The following is a 22,447-nucleotide window of genomic DNA, read 5'->3' as shown; positions in this document are numbered from 1 at the left end:
GTTCTTTGAAAGAGCTGTACTAGTATTCTATAACCCCAAAGCGTTTTCTCCAGAACCCTCCAAGGTTTTTCCTGTCGAGTAGTTATACAATTCCATTTTTAAAATTACTGTCGAATGTGCTTCCAACAGGCAGTGCATTCTAATCATAAATATGTGTTGCACCTATTACTTACTTTTCTTGTTAATAATTTTAAACCTGTAGCCTCTGGTTATCCCAATGGAAAGTTATTTTTATAATTTACTGTATGATTTACCCTTCATGGTTTTCAGCATCTCTTAAAACTCCCACAATGTTCTCTGCTCAAAAGGAGACAATTCCAGTTTTTCTAGTCTGTCCTTATAACTGAAGTCTTTTATTCTGGTTACTATTCTTGTAAATCTCCTGGCTACCTTCAGTCTAAGGTTTTAATATCCTTTTTCAAGTGAGGTGCGCAGAATTGACAATATTTAGATTTTTTGTAACAGTCAAAGTCTCATACAGCCATTGCTGAATGATTAGATATGTGGTTATTTAATTGGAGACACTTACAGTTCTTATTCTACTTGCTTTACCTACACCTACAGGTATGATATATGTTTTCTCATTTGTTGTGGAGACAGATTAGAGAGATGGATTGAAGTAGCTTGTGTTGCTATTGTGCTGCTTTTCTTCCTCCTCCATCTGTTTAGGTTTGGCAGCAAGGAGGACTACATGTCATTCATGAATGAGTTTCTGGAGCTGGAATGGGGTAGCATGCAGCAATTTCTGATGGAGATCTCCAATCCAGACACAGTTACCAATGCAGCTAGCTTTGAGGGCTACATCGACTTGGGCAGAGAGCTCTCCACCCTGCACTCCCTCCTGTGGGAGGTGCTGCCTCAGCTCAGCAAGGTGAAGTATTTAAGCTCACACAGATCATAGAGTCAGAATTAAACAGCACAAAAACAGATCCTTCAGTCCAACCATAATCCCAATCTAAACTAGTATCATCATTTTGTGCTTGGCCCATATCCCTCCAAACATTTCTTATTCATGTGCTCATCCAAATATCTCTTAAACTTTGTAACTGTACCCACATCCACCACTTCCTCTATAAGTTCATTCCACACATGAACCACTGTGTGAAGAAGTTGCCCTTCATGCCTTTTTTAAATCTTTCTCCTCTCACCTTAAAATATGACAAGCACTTGAAATCTCCTCCCCCAGGGGAAAGACCCTTGTCATTCACCTTATCGAACCCCTCTTGATTTTACAAACCTCTGTAAGGCCACCCTTCAACCTCCTACACTCCAGTGAAAAAAGTCCCAGTCTATCCTGCCTCTCCTTACAACTCAAATCCTCCTTTCCTGGCCATATCCTGGTAAATCTCTGATGAACTTCCTCCATCTAAGTAATACCCTTCACATGTGGTCAGCAAGACATGAGTTGGCTTCATTGGACACTGCACAGACTATACATTTTCAGATCCTTTCACTTTCTATACTTCAAATGCTAATATAATTGATTAGAACCATTGGCATTCTTTTTGTAGAAGGTAAATATCATCTGAATGGAGCTATTGGGAACATATTCCTGGGGAGATCTATTTCAGTCACCTTTGGATTCCATGATGGGAAGTGTTTGGACCCACTAGAATTCAGTATATATTTAGTAGTTGGAATGAATGGAAAGGATAAAGCTTGAGTCTATATGATGATTAGTATATGATGATTGAACAGGATGTGCTTGAGTCAAGTTGTATTCTTTATTGCAAGTGGGGTGTGTGTGAATCCATTATAAATTAGAAAATGATTTGTTAATTGGGATTCTGTAAAGTGAAAGGGAAGTATTGAGCACCATTGGATTTCTTCATTGTGCAATAAATTTAAGATTGCTTGCTTAACTTAAGATTTTATATATATATGAAATGAATGGATTTACTGGGTTTCGTCATTATCTTGTGATTACTGTCTACTGAGTGCAGTTTTAATGCTAAAGTCAATTGTTAATTTGTGTATGTTGTTGCCCCTCCTAAAAATACTTCTGTACCTTTCCAGGAAGCTGTGCTGAAACTGGGTCCGCTCCCCCGTCTCCTCAATGACATAAGTGGAGCATTGAGAAATCCATCGCATGTACAGCGACAATCCAGCCACATAGCAGAACGTTACACTTCTGGACCCAGTATTAACCGTGGTGTTTCATCTGACCTTCAGAAGTACACGGTTAAAGATCTGAACAGGTGAGGAAGGAAAGGGACTCCGCTGATTATGCGAACATTCACAGAGTAAAACATCCTTTACAATATTTCATCAAACTCTTCCTACACATGTAACACTGAATGAGATAAATTTCTGTCCATACTGTCCCCTAACTTTAATATCTCTGTACCATTGAGAAATGATTGCTACATAGCCAAGTTGCATTGCCAGTTCCATTGGCAATGAATTTAAGATGCAGCACTTTTAACTGACCACATTTGCATTGAGGATAGAAAAATGGAAGGTAACTTTGCATATTTAACAGTTGTCTCAAAGAAACAAGTTGCAGTCATGGCATTTGCAGACATTTGAATTTGATTTTTGAGAAACCATTTATAATTTCCAGTGATGAAAAAATACACGCGGTAAACTTTTCACATCCTGCTGTCTTGCTCAGTAGCCCAAGTACAAATTTGAGGGCCATACTGGGGAGTAGCATGCAACAAGGCTGAAAAATAACAAAGTAAGTCGAGGTAATTTGAGATTCAGGATCAAGAATACAAAATACAAGAGTATATTCTCGATAGGTTTTATTCCTGTTGATTTTGTTTCTATGTTTTTACAGCATTTTACCACACTAAAACATCCCAAGATGCTTTGCAGACCATTATACATCAAAATCTGACAATGAACCAGATGGGAAATTAGGACATGATCAAACCCTTGGTCAAGTGATACGACAGTCACAAAAGGAGGAGGAAAAGGTAGAGAGGTTTAGGAACAGAAGTCAATAGCTTAGGAGAATTGAAGGCACAGCTACTGATAGAAAGAGCAAAGGTAATCAAAGATACAGAAGAGGTGAGAATTGGAGCAAACCAGCTCTTGAAGCAAGTTAAGAAAGAGAGAGAGAGATGCCAAGGGCCAAAGTAGTCTGAAAACCCTTGCTGAGGTACATAGACTCCCGCATGAGGAGTGGGTGAGTTCAGTCACTGGTAAGCCTCGACACACCCAGATAGTGACTTTCTACCTTCAGACACGGCAGCAATAGCTTTATGTTGAGCCTCCTCGAAGATGATGCGCTCTTTTTTTCTGTCAGGGGTATGGCCTCACGTACAACATGCAGTTCCTGTTTCCAGAGTGGTCTTGCCTCAGACTTTCTTCCAGGAATTGCCTTTTTTTCCATTTGGTCCTGATCAGAGCTTGGGACATGGTTGGCTGTCATAGAGGAGCCACTGTCCAAGAATATGTTCCTCCATCAAAATGGGTTTGACTGGCTGTCTGACAGAGAAGGGGACTCAGGACACTGGGCTGACCATAGTTGGGAGTGTATTAGATGGCAGAAGAGCAGGCTCAATAATACTGAACTGGCTGGCTCTAGATGTTAACATCTAGGATATATCCAGAGCCACAAGTATTCAGCCATGATACATTAAGAAAACTCAAGGTGGCTCAAGTGTGTGGTGAACTTCTGGATGAACCAACCCCTCTCCATCCAGAATTTGACACTGACCTCCCAAGTGGTATCCCACAATTTTAGCAGTCTCAGGGAAATTTCCCCTTGCCCTTCAGAACAGTCCGAGGGCATTTCCTGTATAGGCTGCTGCTGAACACTGTCTACTTTATCGTCTTTCTCCGCGGCTCAGATACAGTAATGCTTTGCCTTTTGGCAGAAGAAATCTCAAATGAATGGTTCTCTGCAAAGGGGTCTTTTTCCATTATGGACCTAGAGTGAGCAATTTTGCTCAAAGCATTCCCATTTAATCACAGACTTGGTAAATCATTAGGTGCCAGGACATTAGTTCTGAAACAAAACAGTTTTTCACATTTATGTTGATTGTTTTCGGTTGCAGCCCCTTTAGTTTATTTTCAAACGGGCTTCTCTTAGCCTTTTAGTTGCTCTTCAGCCCAATGTGCCTAATTTACAAGCACAGTGTACAGGGAGGGCAGATTTGCTGGAGGGCCTCCTTGTGCGTCTGCTCCTAAGTGGCCATTAACAGGTCCTGGCAATGGGTCATTGAGGGAATTGGTGTTAGACATTCAGACAATTCTCAAAAATTGCTGTTTCTTTTTCATGATTACATCCATGTCTGGGTAAATTGAGAGGGAGCAGCACAATAGAGTTTTTCAGAGACCAGTGGGCACCACAGGATCTGGTGTGCATCAATAAAGTTATTTTTATATGTTAAGTTTCTGTTCACTTGATATAAGTTTTCATTGATCAATAGTTAGCATTTTAGTTACAGTGCCCCATCAGAGCCTATTTAACCCTTGTTTTAGGTTTAAAAAGGAGAAATGGAGAGAAGTGAGGCTTTGGACGACCCTGAACATGCGAGAATTTTAAATTGAGACATTGCTGGATGAGGAACCAATGTAGGTAAAGCACAGGTTGTGTAATAGGTGAAACTTGGTATGCGTTCAAATTTTGGATGAGGACGAAAAGGACTGCCATGTGGTATTTGTTCTGAGGTGACTAAGAGGGAATCAGTGAGTGATAGTGGAACACAGACTTTCTATTCCATTTATTTCAGTGCTGTTATTTTTCTTTTCTTTGTAGCTCAATCGATATGACCAGGCTTCCTTCTCCGACCAAGGAAAAAGGAAAGGATGTCTTTTACGTGACAAGGCCTCCTCTTGCACGGTCCTCCCCAGCATACTGCACAAGCAGCTCTGATATCACAGAACCTGATCCTAAAATGATGACTACGAACAAGAGCATCTCCATGATGGATCTGCAGGACAGCAGGAGTATGAACAGCATAAGCAACCTCCAGACTGTTGGAGACATGCTAAACAGCAGTCAAGCATCGATTGGAACTACAGTAGGCCTCAGACCCAGCCGGCTATCACAGGGTAGTGGATCGAGCGTGTCAGGAGGCCTGCGGTTGGGACAAATGGGCATTACCACAGACGGATTACATGGACAGCTGAGAGTCCCTTTGTCCTTTCAGAATCCCCTGTTCAACATGACCTCTGATGGGCCTGCCTCACTACGGACTCCCGCCGAGCCTGGTGCTGGCCTCTTGGGTTACCATGGTTACAGCAAGAGCGAGGACTTATCTGCAAACAAGCAGATCTTCCATAGCCACAGCTACAGTGATGAGTTTGCCCGGCAGAACAGTGAATTCAGCCGCCGGCAGCTTTCACTTACTGATAACCTCCAACATATGCTGTCAGCAGCTCCAGCTAACATTGGCCCCCAAAGGAGGATAGACCAGCCACCACCTGCCCCTCCACCTCTAGTCAGAGGGAAAACGCAGCAGCTTACGGTTAGTGCAGCCCAGAGACCTCGGCCACCCAGTGCTAACTTGTTGCAATCGCCTGCTGAGCCAACACATGGACCCAAGGTGCGGCAGCAGTCAATTATGGCCAAAGCAGACACCCCAGCTCCAAAATCAGGCATCACCAAACAGGTATGTTTCAGAGAGATCAAACCCTGTTTCTCAATAAACAGGAGCAATGTGCTGTCGTCAGTCATGACTCAGTAGATAGCATTCTCACTTGAATCATAAGGTTGTACAAAGAACAATATAGAACAGGAGCACATCCTTCAGCCTCGAAGCCTACACTGACACTTTTTGCCCTTCCGTACTAAAACAGTCTTCACTTACAGGATTTGTACCCCTCTATTTCCTTCCTATTCATGTATTTATCCAGGTGTTTCTTGGATGTTGCTGTTGTATCTGCTTCCACCACCTCCTGTGGCAGCATGTTCCAAGCACTCACTACCCTTTGTGGAAAAACTTGCCTCACACATCTTTTAAACATTTCTCCCCCCCCCTTCCACCCCCTAACCTTGAACCTACGTCCCCGAGTAACTGACCCCTCCACTCTGGGGGAAAAAGCATCATACTTTCCACTGTATCCATGTCAGTCGCAATCTTAAAAACCTCCATCAAGTTGCGCCTCAACCTCCTGTATTCCAGTGAAAACCCAAGTCTATCCAACCTTTCCTCGTAACTAAAATCTGGGATATTAGGCAACATCCTGGTAAACCTTTTCTGTACCCTGTCCAAAGCATCCACATCGTTCTGGTAGTGATGTGACCAGAACAGTACACAATATTCCTAGTATGGCCTAATTAAAGTTCAATAAAGTTGCAGTGTAACTTACTTGCCTATCCTGATACTCAATGCCCCTTCCAATGAAGGCAAGCATGTCATAGGCCTTTTTTAACCACCTTACCTACCTGTGCTGCCAACTTTAGTGATCTGTGGACCGGTACACCCAGATCCCTCTGCAAATCAATATTCCTAAGGGTTCTACCATTCGCTGTATAATTTCCACTTGTATTTGACCTTCCAAAATCCATCACCTCATATTTGTCAAATTAAACTCCATCTGCCCAAACCCCCAACCAATCTATATCTGGCTGCATCGTCTGACAATCCTCACTATCCACAACTCAACCAATCTTTGTTTCATCCGCAAGCTTATTAATTAGATCAACCAGGTCTTCCTCCAAATCATTTATGTAGACCATGAACAGCAGTGGTCCCAGCACTGATCCCTGTGGAACACCATTAGTCACAACACTCCATTCCAAAAAATATCTTCCATCATTACACTCTGTCTTGTACGAGTACACCAGTTCTGTATCCATTTTAGCAGCTCACCCCGACAGCATGTGACTTAACTTTTTGTACCAGTTTGCCATGAGGTACCTTGTAAAAGGCTTTACTGAAGTCCATGTATACAACATCAAATGCTTTTCCTTCAATAATCATCATTACCTCCTCAAAAAAACTCAATTAAGTTAGTGAGTATGACCTTCCCAACATAAAACTATGCTGTCTATCACAAATACATTCATTTGCTTCAAAATGCATCTAGATCTTTTCCATTAATTTCCCTACCACTGACATGAGGCTCACAGGCCTGTAAATTCCTGGATTATCCCTGCTACTCCTCTTAAACAACAGGACAACATGGCTATTCTCCAGTCCTGTGGGTCCTCACCTGTGGCCTAAGAGGATATGAAGATGTCAGTCAATGGTTCAGCAATTTGTTCTCTTACCTCCCTCAATATTCTGGGATAGATCCCCATCAGGATCCAGGGACTTATCTACCTTCATACTTCTTCCTTTTTAATAGCAATTTGGCTTAGAAATTCGACACTCCCTTTCTTAGATCATCCTCCTCCAATTCCTTCTCTTGAATATTGACACACAGTATTCATTTAGGACCTCAGCTACTTCTTCTGGCTCCACACAGATTGTCTCCTGTTGTGTACTCAAGTTCAACTCCAAAGATATCACCAGATATTTTAGGACGATACAGTAATCGGGGAGTGCAGCACTGTTGAAGATGCAACCTCTGTAACTGAAATCTTCCTCTGCCCTCCAAAGTAGATGTAAAAGATTGTATGATACTATTTTGATGAAAAGCAGGGAAATTTGCCCGGTTTCCTGGCCGGTCAACATCACCAAACATCACAGTATCTGATCATTAATATAAAACAAAGACCTGCAGATAATGTAAATCGGAAACAAAAAGAAATTACTGGAAAACCTCAGCACCTCTGGACAGAAAGCAGAGTTAACATTGAGTCCACTGACTTCTTCAGAAATTGTCTGGTCATTATCTCATTGTCTTTATGGTAGCTTGCACTGCACAATTTGACTATCACAATGTTTACATTACAACAGCAACTACATTTTAAAAGTAGTGAATTGACTGTACACTTTTTTTTAGACACCTTCGGGATGTATCTGGTCAGCACGGACAGGTTGGACCGAAGGGTCTGTTTCCATGCTGTACATCTCTATGACTCTGAATATACTGTTTCCAGTAGACAATAAGTCCTTGTAATAGAGTTACAGAATCATACAGCATGGAAAAGACCCAACCAGTCCATGCCAACCATGTTCCCAAACTAAACTATTCCCACCTGCCTGTGCTTGGCCCATATCCCTCCAATCCTTTCCTATTCATGAACTTGTCCAAATGTCTTTTAAAAATGATAACTATATCTGCATCCACCACTCTCTGGCAGCTCATTCCACACACGAACCACTCTGTATAAGAAGATTGCCACTTGTGTTGTTCTTAAATCTTTCTCCTCTCACCTTAAAAAACAACCCTAATTTTGAACTCTCCCACCCTTTGGAAAAGACCCTTTTCATCCACCTTATCCTATGCCCCTCGTGATTTTATATAACTGAAACTCAACTTCCGATGCTCCAGTGAAAAAAAGTCCCAGCCTTTCCAGTCTATTTTTATACACACAGAAAACTTCAAAGACAGGGAGATAGCAGCTCATCCATCTAACTTGTCCGAAAGTTAGTAATCTGTTACCTACTGATCCGTTATGCTTCACAATACGCAGGACCATGAGAAGGTCACTCAGCACTTCAAGCCGCTACCTGAATTTCATTTATCAACCTCTGCTTATCATTCAATAAGCTTCATGACTAAAAATTGACTAATCTGAGTCTTGAAAGCTCTAACCAACCACTTTGACCAACTTTGTCACAGTACATAGAATTAATAGCACAGAACTGGGCCATTCAGCCAAAAGGCTTTATTCCACATAAATTGAAAGAGTAGGTTGTTAGATATTTGAAATATCTGGAAATTAACAGCTGGGATTATTGACTCCTGTTTTACTGTCATTTCAATGGCACAACTTGTATTACTTGCTATGTTCCTCTGGTACAGCATAATGTTCAGCTGAAATCAGGCAATTCGTCTCCTTTGCAAATTTTGCACTCAGCATATTATCCAGCAAATAACTTAATAGTTGGAAAGTAGTGGAATTGTACCCCAAGTTTCTCATGCTAAAAGTAAATCTTAAATTCAAATTAAGCATTTTGTTCTACCACCTATCAGATGTCTAACTTCACATGTCATCTTTACGTGCCACCCATGTTCAAAAGAAGCTAGTCAAGTCTGATGGGAGATCCATGATCTCTCGAATCTCCACCACTTGAATGGCTGCCCTGTACACTCTGCAGGGTGGTAAAGGAGGCAGTTGAGCAATCCCAAATATCCCAACTGACCAGTTCCAGATCATACACTTCATCAGTGAATTATTTTGACTGGAGCTTGGATCAAATTTGATGTACAGCTGCTGTCTCCCTGTCTGACATTTTCTTGGGCTGACCCAAGAAAGACAGGAGCAATATTTTATGCTTAAATCACCACTTACCAAGGGATTGCTAGCTACATTTTACTATTTTAGCCCTGATTCCTCCAGAATCTGGTCCCAGCCACACAGGCATACTTATGTTTGGAGGTCACTGAGGGAGGGGGTGCAGGTAGCTTCAAATTGGATGACAATATCCTGCCTGCCCCACTTCTTGTTTTGACATGATACAAAGAACCTACTCCTTCAATGAAATTTTCCTACACAGGAAAACAAATTGAGAACCTACAGAACCATATTACTCCTGGTCTATTAGAATTGCACACCCCTAATCTCCCCTCCCCTCCTAATCCACACACCATCCCATCCCAAGGATTTATGCCCGAAACGTCAATTCTCCTGCTCCTTTGATGCTGCCTAACCTGCTGCGCTTTTCCAGCAACACATTTTTCAGCCCTTATTTACCTGGCCTTGAAAGCTTCCCAACCCAAGAATCTCCAAGCTCTGACGTTTAGTGCCAAAAATCATCCTTTTCCTTGCAAGGCAAAAGGACAGAAAATCGTGGCAGTGCAGGAGAAAAGACCAACACTGTATAATGTGTAAGAGGCTGCTTTTAAATCAGTGAATTCATAATGCCATCTGCTTTTGTCCCTCAGGCTTCCCACTCACCCTCAACTCTTCACCCAGTCACCCCTTCAGAGCGCACGGTTGCCTGGGTGACCAACATGACACACCTTTCTGCGGACATCGAAAGCTCACACCTAGAGCGGGAAGAGTACAAATTACGGGAATACTCCAAGTCGATGGATGAGAGCAGGCTGGACAAGGTGAAAATGTGGCTGTGTTGATCAAGATTGTTGATGTTTCGTGGAGTTAGAATAGTGAGGAGAGTTTAGAGGCCTATAAATTGTCAGGCCAACACCATTTGTCTATATTGGAACCTGGATTCTTAAAACTAGAACAATGAGCTGTGCTAATTGGCAGGTGCCACAAGGCAGTTCACAATTTGAATTTGAGGTCACTGCATCACCAGTAGGTCAGCAAAATCAAGTCGAAGGCAGGAGAAATTGACTGGGAAAGGACAGTGATCAAAAAGGAATAAACCAAAGAGGGGAGACCCCTGGATTAGAGGGGGCTGATAAGGAGAGGGAAGCGATTGTCAAAAGGTGAGACAATCAACTTGAGCAATGAAGAGAGTGATCAAGAGAGAGAGAACAGGAGAGTGAAACAATTAAAAAAAAACGACCTGTTTTAAGCAGGAAGAACAAAGAGAATAGGGAAATTATGAAGGGGAGAAATGGACAAGGGAAAAAAAGAGACACACACACTAAGAGGTGATCATAAATGGAAGCCAGTGGCTTTGATAGGAGGTCAGGAGAAGTGTTCTTGCACCTCAACCCCACATTCAGGCATATTTTAACACATGGTCAGTGGATGCCTGTCCATATTACATTTCTATGTAATTCAGCACAGGCATAAAAGACGGCGGCATTTCCAGGCTATGCTATTTCCTATTCTATTTGTCAAACTTTCTTCAAAATAAGGTTTTTTTTTGTGTCTTGTTAATCATGTTCGGTCTTAACTTGAGTGACAATAATTAAGAAATGCAGTGGACAATAGGGAACTGCACACGCTTCACCAACAGATGACCATGGCCAAAACATGAAAATCACAGCTCTCAAAGCTCGCTTTCGAAAAAGTCAGGTTCCATGTGATCTGTACTCATGCGCTAACACCAGCCCCCAACACACTCCACCCTGTACCATGATATGACAGGTTGTGTGTCATTTATTCCCCCCTGTGATCCAATTCCGCAGGGGCAACAGACACAATACGAGGAAGAGATTCTTTCCCTGAAAGAACGACTGCAGATGTCAAACCGTAAGCTAGAGGAGTATGAGCGGCGGTTGATGTCACAGGAGGAGCAGACAGGGAAAATTCTGCGAGAGTACCAAACACGCCTGGATGAAAGCGAGAATCGTTTGCGTCGGCAACAAGAGGAGAAGGACAACCAGATCAAAGGCATTATCAACAGGTAACTGGTGAAGACCCAACCCAGTGTTTTGGTTAGGAAACTTTCAGGGCCAGTAACATTTACTGTTGTTTATCTTGGAGCAGTGAAAGTGACAGGAAACCTGATAGAGGTATACAAGCTTATGAAGGCACTGTTAGGGTGGAATGGAAGGCACTTTTTCCATTAGTACAAGAGATTAAAATCAGAGGGCCTAAATTTAAGGGAAGAGGTAGAAGGCCAAGAGGAAAACAGAGGAGAAACATCTTTCCCTGGACAGTGGTGGAAGTCTAGAACGTGCTCCTGAAAGGCTAGTTGAGTAAGAAACTCTCAAAACATTTAATCAGTATTTAGATATTCATTTGTTCCAAAGCTTCTTCAGCAATGAGATGGGATTCATATAGTCAGATCATTGTTGACCTGAATGAATTTGGATTAGAGTGGTGCTGGAAAAGCACAGCAGTTCAGGTAGCATCCGAGGAGCAGGAAAATCGACGTTTCAGGCAAAAGCCCTTCATCAGGAATAAAGGCAGAGTGCCTGAAGGGTGGAATGAACCCAAGTGACCTAATGGCCTCTTGCTATGCTGTAAACATCTGCATCTATAAAGAACTAGGAGTGGAAAGTAGCACTAGGTTGGACAGCAACATCGACATCCTGAGAATGTAAATAAGTTGGCATGGTGTATACTGAACAAAGTCTCCAAAGAGATCATTCTCAGAAAACACTGCCCAAACATGTCCAAGGGACATTACATAGAATATACCGCATAAAAACATGTTAAAAACAAACAGTCTATACCGATGTTTATGTTCCACTCCAGCTTTCTCTAAATATTCTTCATTTAATGCCAGAGTAACCCTCAATTCTTTTGTACTCCATATACTCAACTACAATGTTCCATTTAAGCTGCGCACCAATGCAGCAACTTAGAGGTTCTGCACACACCAGTGGACGCATTGACTTCCAGTCCTGTAAGTCGCTACCATGCGTGGATCTCAGGAGGTAGTAGCAGGGGAAATACTGATGCAATACTAATTTCACCTTAAATGGATCGGTACTATCCACCTCAACCACTCACTCTGGCAACAAGTTCTATCTTCTCATCAACCCATACTGGCCTCCACAAATTGGATGAGTCAGTATGCCAAGTAAAAAACAGCATAAATGAGATGTGCATAACATTGTATTCACACTTCATGCATCAACATTTTACTGGGGCCTGCACTTACTGGGTGAGAGACCAAAGGATCTTTTCTCAAGTTAGGCTCTGATGCTGGAATTGAGCTTGTTTACATAGTTATCCGCATGGTTGACACAAACATCATTTCACAATAGATCTGCATCAATGTTGCTTAATAGGGCAGTTTCAAGAGATCGTTTCTAACCTGCTGGTATACCTACACCAGGAATGTTTGATGCAAACGTGTAGGGGCGATTTACTCTTAAGCATGCCACATTTTAAACCTGACTAAAAAAAAAAGAAATCTGTGCAGAGTAAAGCAGAATTAATATTTCAGATCTGTGTCCTGAATAGGGAAATTAAGAAGGGTAGAAAGAGAGACATACACAAAATCAGAGCTGATAATAAATGGATGCCAGTGACCATTGAGCTGAAAGATAACTTTGTTTCTCTGCACAGGCGCTGCCTAAACTGCTGAAGGTTTTCAACAACTTTTATTTCATATTTCTAGCACCCACAATACTTTATTTTCACTCCAGTTGATTGATAGGTGTGAAAACAATGGAATTTTGCCACAGAAATACTGGGCAGATTGTGTTTGCGGCAGTAATCAATCATTACCCTCTCTGGCTCTGTTTATGGAACAGATGTCAAGAACTTTCAAAATTAGCAATTCCTAAAGAGAAGTCAACATGTTTTTTTTGATGCCATGGAAACAATTCTTTATGTTGCAGTTAATCTAGTTAAGAAAGAGGAGGCCATCAATAGGTTTCCTGATCAATTAGACTGTCATCTTCCTAGTTAGCTACCTTTGATTAGAGGATGCCATTTATTTAGAGTCACGAGTCCCTGTTCTGGGTCTTCAACTGATTAAATCGGATGATTTTGGCCCGCAGATCTTTTGACACTTTGGGTAGAACATTCCATGAGCTAATAGGATTCAGATTGCAGAATTTGCTGGTTTTCTTTCCTTCTCTGCCATCATTATGCTTCATCATTCAGGCGTTTAGATTCAAAGCGCGATACTTCTTGAAGGACAAGTTCACATCATATTGAATGACTGTTAGCAGACTCCTCAAAATTATTAATGTCAATGCTGCTGTATTTCAAAGAGAGCATCAGAGTGCCCTTGAAGCACTGTTTTTGTATGCCCCGGCACAGTAGCCATTTGAGTGTTTAGGAAACAAGATTTGGTATGGGAGAGAATTTTCAGAGCACTTGACTTCAGACCACTTGACAACATGTCTACTCTATTCCAATTAGTTCTATTGCAGTGCTGTGGTGGCAATGTTGCTACAAATTAGGCCCAAACTAATGCCTGCCTCGTATAAACAAGGAATGAAAGTAGGCCACGGAGCCACTCAAGCCCATTCCGTCATTTAATAAGATCATGGCTGATCTGATTGAAACCTCAAATCCACATTGCCACCTAACCCTGATAACCTGTCACCCCCTTGTTTAACGTAAGTTAACTATTTGAATGGCAGAGGCAGGTTAAAGACTCTACTTCACTATTGTTTCAGGAAGAGAGTTCCAAAGACTCATGATCCTCAAAGTAAAAAAATTCACTTCTGTTTCAACTGAGCAATGCCTTATTTTTAAGTATTGATGCCTAGTTCGAGATGTCATCCTTGACACACACAACTTGCCAAGACCAACTAGGATCTTATATTTCCATCAAGGCACATCCTACTCTTCTAAAGTCCAGTGGATACAAGCCTAGCCTATCCAACCAATTATCATAAGACAACATTAATATTCCAGGTATTGATCTGGTAAATCTTTTCTTAACTATTTAGGAAGAATGTAAATGCATTGTAAGTAAAGTGATCAATACTTTACACAGTATTCCTGACGTGATTTCAGCAGTACCCTGTATAACTGAAGCATAACCTCCCTAATTTTGTTATGAATTCCCCTTACAACAAACAATATTCTATTAGCTTTCCCAAATACTTATTATACCTAGACGCTAGCCTTTGAGATTCATGCACCTGAACATGCAGATTTCTCAGTATCTCAGGACTATCCAGTTTCTCACCCTTTAAATATGTTTTTCTTTACTCTTCCTGCTAAAATGGAAAACTTCACATTTTCCCACATTATATTCTTTGCCCACATACTAATCATACAAATTATTTATATCAACCATTGATCTCCCAGCAGTGATCCATGTGCATAGCATTCAGCATACCTTGCACATCTTAAAAAGACCCAATCACAGAATTGTTATTGCTTAGAAAGAAACCATTTGACCCAACTTGTCTGCACTAATTCTGTTACTTAGTGCCAACCTCTTGCTTTTTCTCCCATATCCTTGGACAAAATTTTGATCCAAATAATCATCTCAATTGCACCTGTTTTTACCACATTTCCAGGCAGTGCAATTTACTACCTGCCATGTGAAAAAGATTTTTCTTATATCAAACTTGCTTTATTTTGCACATCACTTTAATTCTATATTTTTTTTCCTTTTATAAGCAGGAAAAGCTTCTATCTACTGTATCATGATTTTGAAAACTTCTTTCAAATCTCCTCTCAGCCTTCTTCTCTCCAAGGAACACAGTCCAATTTCCACAATCTATATTCATAACTGAAGTTTCTTGCAAGTCATTTCTGCAATGTCTCCAATGACCTCCCACCTTTCCTATAAAATGGTGCCCACACTATACACAGTAGTCCCAGGTGAGGTCTATGTCTTGTCCACATTTAAAATGACCTCCCTACTCTTGTACTCTATTTATGTCTGCTCTCTGCTTCTGGTTAGCCAGTTAATCTTCTATTCATGCCAATATGCCATCCCAAAAAAAAAAGAACTTTTATTTTCCACAATAATCTTTAAAATGTGGCAGTTCATTGAATGGGTTTTGAAGATCTTAGTACATCCACCAGTTCCTCTTTACACACAGCATGTTACTTTGTCAAAGAACTCAAAGTGATGGGTAAAAAATTATTTCCTCTCCTCAAAACTATGCTGGGTCCTGTTTGATTACCTTGAACCTACGCGCTTTGCTATAACTTCTTTGAAAATAGCTTTTTAACATTTTCCTCATGTCTGATGTTAAGCTGCTTATGATTTCCTGCTTTCTGTCTCCCTCTTTGGTAATTTGCTATTTTCCAATCCATTGGGATCTTCCCCAAATTAAGTGAGATTTGGAAAATAAAAGCAATACATCAACTTTCTCAGTCGTTACTTCCTTTAAGACCCTGGGATGAATTCTATCAGTTACTTGTCAGCAACAATTTAATCAATAAATTTACTTCATGATAAATTTTCCTGATTTCCTTCTTCCCTTAGGGCAGCACAGTGGCTCAGTGGTTAGCACTGCTGTCTCACAGTTGCCTTGGGCAACTGTCTGTGTGGAGTTTGCATGTTCTCCCCGTGTCTGCATGGGTTTCCTCCGGGTTCTCCAGTTTCCTCCCACAGTCACAAGATGTGCAGGTTAGGTGAATTGGCCATGCTAAATTGCCCGTGGTGTTAGGTGCATTAGTCAGGGGTAAAAAAAAAACCATTGGGTAGGGGAATGGGTCTAGGTAGGTTGCTCTTCGGAGGGTTGGTGTGGACATGTTGGGCCGAAGGGCCTGTTTCCACACTGTAGGGAATCTAATCTTTCATTTCCTGATTTATACTTGCCTCTGGAAAGTTACTTGTATCCTCTAAAGTGATGCGTCTTATTTTCCATTATTTATTCTCCAGGGTTAATTGTTAACTCTTTAACGTATTGATAGAATTTTTTCTATTTATCTTGCCCTAATTATTCACACATTAAGTTTTTTGTCATTTAGCTTTTTTTTTTAAATAGTCTGTCTAATCCTCTGGCTTGTCACCTGTTTTACACAATTATTTACTTTTTTAAAAAAAGCTAATATGATTTTTTTAACTTTTCTAGTCAACCACTGACGACGGGTCTGTCCTTTGAAATTTTTCCAACTTATTACAATATAGTGTGTATTCTGAAATATCCACTTAAATGTCTGCCACTGCATCTCTTCTGACCTATTCTTGAACCTAATTTGCCAATTCCCTTTAGGACAAATAACAGGAACAGGCCCTTTAGGCCATCAAGACTGCTGACACATTATGCTTTTCTAAACTTAAAAATCTTTCTCCTCTATTCAGTAAGGGTCCACAATTCGCTGTCTATTCATATGTCAAGATGTCTCTTAAACACTGCCATCCACCATATCCATCTCCACCACCTCTTTTGGCAGCACATTCCAGTCACTTACTACTCTCAAAAAATGTTGCCTCATCTCTTTTAAACTTATCATCACCTTTTAGCTTAAAGGTATGTCCCATATTAATTTGCATTTCTATGCTTGGGGGAAAAAAATTCCAACTATCCATTCTATTCACATCTGCCATAATTTTGTAAACTTCTATCAAGTCTCCCCTCATCCTTCGACATTCAAGTGAAAACACAGCAAGTTTATCTAATCTCTCCTCACTACTAATACTCACCAAACCACAAAACATTCTGGTTAACCATTTCTATATCATCTCCCAAGCCTCCAAGTTCTTCTAGTAGTGTGGCTACCAGAACTGTGCACAATATTCCTAATGTAGCCTAACTAAACTTCTGTTCAGCTACAACTTACTTGCCAATTTTTATACTCTATGCCCCAACCAATGAAGACAAGCATGTCATCTGCCTTTTTTTTTTATTATCTACTCCACTTATATTACCGCTTTCAAGGAACTGTGGGCCTGCATGCCTAGTTGATGCTAATAAAGGTTCTGCCATTTACTGTATACTGTACTTGCTCTTCCAAAATGCATCACTTTGTCCAGATTAAAGTCCATCTGCCATTTCTCGACCCAAATATCTAGTATATTTATATCCTGCTATATCCTCTGGCAATCCTCTTCACTGTCCACACTTCCACCAATCTTTGTATTGTCTGCCTATTCTGTGTGTTCTCTTCCAAATTATATTTATATATTACACATTAACAACAGGGGTTCCAGCACTGATCCTCTGGATCATCTCGAGTCAAAGAGCTTCAGTCAGAAAAACACCCTTCCACTTAAACTCTCTTCTCTAAGACAGTTTTGTATTCATATTATCAGCTCACAGCGGATCCCTAGTGACTTCATCTTTTGTGTCAGCCTGCCAACTGGGACCTTGTCAAAGGCCTTGCTAAAGTCCATATAAACATCTACCATCCGATCTTCATCAATCATCTTTGTTACACACACAGGAGGTTAGTGAGTAAAATTGGAGCGCATGGTATTGGGGGCAAAGTACTATATTGGATTGAAAATTGGTTGGCTAATAGGAAACAAAGGGTAGTGATAAACGGCTCCATTTCGGAATGGCAGGCAGTGACCAGTGGGGTACCGCAGGGATCCGTGCTGGGACCGCAGCTTTTTTACAATATATGTTAATGATATAGAAGATGGTATCAACAATAACATTAGCAAATTTGCTGATGATACAAAGCTGGGTGGCAGGGTGAAATGTGATGAGGATGTTAGGAGATTACAGGGTGACCTGGATAAATTAAGTGAGTGGGCAGATGCAGTTTAATGTGGATAAATGTATGGTTATCCACTTGTGGCAAGAACAGGAAGGCAGAGACTACTACCTCAATGGAATCAACTTATGTAAAGGGGCAGTACAGAGAGATCTGGATGTTCTTGTACACCAGTCAATGAAGGCAAGAATGCAGGTACAGCAGGTAGTGAAGAAGGCTAATAGCATGCTGGCCTTCATAACAAGAGGAATTGAGTATAGAAGCAAAGAGGTGTTTCTGCAGCTGTACAGGGCCCTGGTGGGACCACACCTGGAGTACTGTGTGCAGTTCTGGTCTCCAAATTTGAGGAAAGACATTCTGGCTATTGAGGGAGTGCAGCGTAGGTTCACGAGGTCAATTCCTGGAATGGCGGGATTACCTTACACTGAAAGACTGAAGTGACTGGGCTTGTATACCCTTGAGTTTCGAAGATTGAGAGGGGATCTGATTGAGACGTATAGGATTATGAAAGGATTGGACACTCTGGCAGTAGGAAACATATTTCCACTGATGGGTGAGTGCCGAACCAGAGGACACAGCTTAAAAATATGGGGTAGACCATTTAGGACAGAGCTCAGGAAAAACTTCTTCACCCAGAGAGTGGTGGCTGTGTGGAATGCTCTGCCCCAGAGGGCAGTGGAGGCCCAGTCTCTGGATTCATTTAAGAGAGAGTTGGATAGAGCTCTCAAAGATAGTAGAATCAAGGGTTATGGAGATAAGGCAGGAACAGGATACTGATTAGGAATGATCATATTGGCTCGAAGGGATGAATGGCCTACTCCTGCACCTATTGTCTATTGTTACTTCCTCCAAAAACTCAATCAAGTTTGTGAGATGCGACCTTCCATACTGCACAAAACCATACTGCCTATCGCCAATAAGTCCATGTTTTCCAAATGTGAGTAAATCCTATGCCGAGAATCTTCTCCAGTAACTTTCATACCACTGACTTAATGGTCACTGGTCTGTAATTTCCCGGATTATATCTGTTGCCCTTCTGAAACAAAACAGCAACACTGACTATTCTCCTATCCTCTGGGACCTCTTCTGTGAATAAAGATACAAAGATTTCATACAAGGCCACAACATTTTCCTCATCTGTCTCCTTCAGCATTCTGGGATAGATCAGGTCCTGGAGACTTGTCTACCTAATGCTTTTTAAAAACATCAAACATCATTTTTATATTGACATGTCTGAGAATATGAACCTTCTCCTCCTGAGCCTCAACATCCACCATAAGCTTTTCCTTTGTGAATACCAATGCAAAATATTCATGAAGGACCTTACCCACTTGCTCCAGGTTAATGTATAAATTCCCTCCTTTGTCCTTGCGTGAACCTACCCTTTCTCTAGCTACCCTCTTGCTCCTTATATATTTTTTTAAGATTACATTACAGTGTGGAAACAGGCCCTTCGGCCCAAGTCTACACCGACCCGCGAGCACCCGGAGGAAACCCACGCAGACACAGGGAGAACGTGCAAACTCCACACAGTCAGTTGCCTGAGGCGGGAATTGAACCCGGGTCTCTGGCGCTGCGAGGCAGCAGTGCTAACCACTGTGCCACTGTGCCACCCACAAAATGTATGTATAAAATCAATTCAGGTTGTCTTTAATCCTATTTGCCAAAGACATTTCACAGCCCCTTTTAGTCTTCTTAATTCCTTTTTGAGTTCTTTCCTGCTATCTTTGTATTTTTCAAGAGCTCTCTGTCTTCAGATTTCTAAAGCTTACATATGTTTCATTTTCTTTATGACTTTGCCAGCACTGTTTTCATGCATACCTTCATGGATATTTAAATAGACCTTAATTTAAGATTTTAAGTCTAGACCCATCCCACTTTCCATCAAATGAATGAATTTTAATCAGATTGCACACTGCTACTAGAGTACCTTCACTATGAGATCATTAATTAACCCTATCACAAGTTGCACCGTTATAAGGTTGAGCATAGCTTGCTCTCTGGTTGGGCCCTGAACTTGCAATTCTAAGAAACCATCCCAAAACATTCGATGAACCCTTCAGCTACCTTTGCCCGTCTATCTTTTCCAGTTCATATGTAGATTAAAATCTCCCACATATTCACCGTGCCTTTCTAATGAGCACGCATTATTTCTTACTTTAAGTGCACCCTGCCATGTGGTTCTACCCAGTTTCCACAGACTTGTTTGCTGAACTTATATTACCTTTATGATGCTAATATTATTGTTAAAATATTAGATACATCCCTCCACCTTTTCCCAGCTTCCTGTTTTAAATGTCCTGTACTCTTTAATATTCGCATTCCAATCTCTCACCCTGCAGCCATGTCTCTGTAATGACTGCCAAATCATAAATATTTATTTCTATTTGTGCTATCAGTTAATCTATTATGTTTGAAATGCCACATGTTCAAACAGTCTTTAGTTTTATCCTTTTATTCTTTTATAACTTCTAGGCTTATCTGTTCACTCTAACGTTTGCAATCCCGATCTTATTCTGCCAAGTTCTGTTTATCATTTCCTGTTTTAATACCTTTCTCTTTTGCTTTGTCTCTATTCTTTTGATTTACCAAATCATCCCAAATTTCATTACTTGCCTTTACTATAGAGCTTAAAATCTTGTCTACTTCACAAGATATGTAGTGTGTAGGAGTACCAAACAATTTGGATGGAGATTGTCTCACTGGTACAGATTTCTCTTTCCTTATTACTGGTGCTATAATTACCTTTACCTGTGCCATTTTGAAAGTAGTCTAGGTAATAATCCAGAGATGATGATTTTAGAGGTTCTACTTCTTAATTTGGTGCCTACCTCCTCATACTTAGGATGCATAACCTCTATCTTGTTCTGCCTGTATTGTTGGTACCTATATAGACCATAGGACTGGATCATCCTCCTCCCACAAGTTCATCTCCATCAACAAGCAGATATCCTAAACCCTGGTATTGGATAGGAATAGAAGTGATCTGGACTCTCATTAATTGCATAGAATGTTATTCATCCCTCAGACTATGTTGTTTCTTAACAACATTTTTTTTTACTTCCCACTTGAATGGCTTCCTGCACCATATCGCCAGTCAGTTAGCTCATCAACTCTGCAAGCTCCCACCCTAATCCACAAGCTAAAGAAAAATTCCCCAAACTGTTGGACAATAGCAAAAGGTGCCCTTTGGGTTGCTTTACCTGTCTCACTCACAGTCAACTGTTTCTCTTGTCATTGACCAAATCAGAAGACACTTTCGTAAGAGGTGTGACTGCTTCCTGGCACAGTGAATCCAGGGAATGGTCCCTCTCAAGATGAGTCACAGTTCGGTAGTTCAGCCTTCCGTGAGCCAAAGCTGCAGGAATTTCAAACATTTATTGCAGACATGTTTGCCCCGGTCCAAATTGGCATCCAGGAGATCCCACACACTGTAGTGTCCTTAATATATTCACATTAACTACTTTGCATTGAAAAATGAACAAAATAATACTTTATTAACATTATTGCCAAGTGCTATTTTGAGAGAGCGCCAGAAAACCTCTGTTGAATCAGAGAACCTTTTTCCCCCCCAACAGCTTTCTTCAACCAGTAGCTTCAACTAAACCAAACTAGGGAAAAAAAAACCTGAGCTGGGAGAACTAGCCACTCAACTTTCATCATACAACTGTACTTTAAAAAAAAACCTAAAGGCCTCCTCCTGATTGTTGACTTGGGCAGCTTCAACTAAACCAAACTAGGGAAAAAAAACCTGAGCTGGGAGAACTAGCCACTCAACTTTCATCATACAACTGTACTTTAAAAAAACCTAAAGGCCTCCTCCTGATTGTTGACTTGGGCAGTATCTATTAGCCATTATTAATTTAGCCAGTTCACACATATTGACACCTCTTCCTTTATGACTCCTCTTGAAAAAAAAAGGGTAAAACAACCTTGTTAAAGAGGCAACATCATCACAAGTTTCTCTAGCTACGATTATGACTAGAGGGTCACGGGATTTCAGTTATACCAACACAGCAACAATGTGTGACATTTTCCAAGACACCATTCTTGCACCCAACTTTTTCATCCAGCAGGTCCACTGTCTACAGTTTTCCATCCGTTAATGTCAGTAAATGGAAAATTGTGAAGAATTAGTCCCACAATTTTTCCCACAATTCAACACTATAGGCAAGACTAATCCTATCAGGAAATTCCACCCATGAAAAGAATTCTATCCATCCTCTAGTTCCCTCATTTTTCCATCGTACCTGCTCAGAATCGATTCAAAGGCATGCTGTTTGGATAGCAATGGGAGTAATGCATGAACCTGCAGATTGGTTGTTAAATGTTTTAGCTGCTCAGTTATTTAGTTGGATTCAAAATCTGTTACCAAGGTGTTTCACTCTTCTCTCAACAAATCACAGCTAAAAACAGCTTAATCAGTCCTTCACCTTGACGCCTGTAAGAATACACCATCTCAATTTTCTCCTCTCTCAAGTGAATCTTATATTCATGTGATGTACATTTAAAAGAGGCATATATTTATACATCACC

General features: G+C 40.9%; 1 protein-coding gene across 8 annotated transcripts in view; it reads left to right on the top strand.

Annotated features, from left to right (window-relative positions):
• Positions 1 to 22,447, top strand: part of LOC122541389 (ras/Rap GTPase-activating protein SynGAP-like) — a 516,506-nt gene that overhangs the window by 398,249 nt on the left and 95,810 nt on the right. For 7 of the 8 annotated variants that reach the window (XR_006309588.1, XM_043678121.1, XM_043678120.1 and 4 more), the window contains 5 exons: positions 670 to 871; positions 2,017 to 2,198; positions 4,712 to 5,567; positions 9,898 to 10,068; positions 11,059 to 11,276. Coding sequence is in view for 7 of the 8 variants with exons in the window: in XM_043678121.1 (XP_043534056.1) it covers positions 670 to 871; positions 2,017 to 2,198; positions 4,712 to 5,567; positions 9,898 to 10,068; positions 11,059 to 11,276 (1,629 nt within the window). In the remaining variant the exon portion in view is untranslated. Of the gene's footprint in view, positions 1 to 669; positions 872 to 2,016; positions 2,199 to 4,711; positions 5,568 to 9,897; positions 10,069 to 11,058; positions 11,281 to 22,447 lie in introns of those variants that run through there. The other variant, XM_043678124.1, reaches the window with a different exon arrangement.

Source organism: Chiloscyllium plagiosum, chromosome 37 (genome assembly GCF_004010195.1).
Source record: "Chiloscyllium plagiosum isolate BGI_BamShark_2017 chromosome 37, ASM401019v2, whole genome shotgun sequence".
NCBI lineage: Eukaryota > Metazoa > Chordata > Chondrichthyes > Orectolobiformes > Hemiscylliidae > Chiloscyllium > Chiloscyllium plagiosum.
Note: the sequence above shows the minus strand (reverse complement) of the source record. Positions and strands in the feature narration are given on the sequence as shown.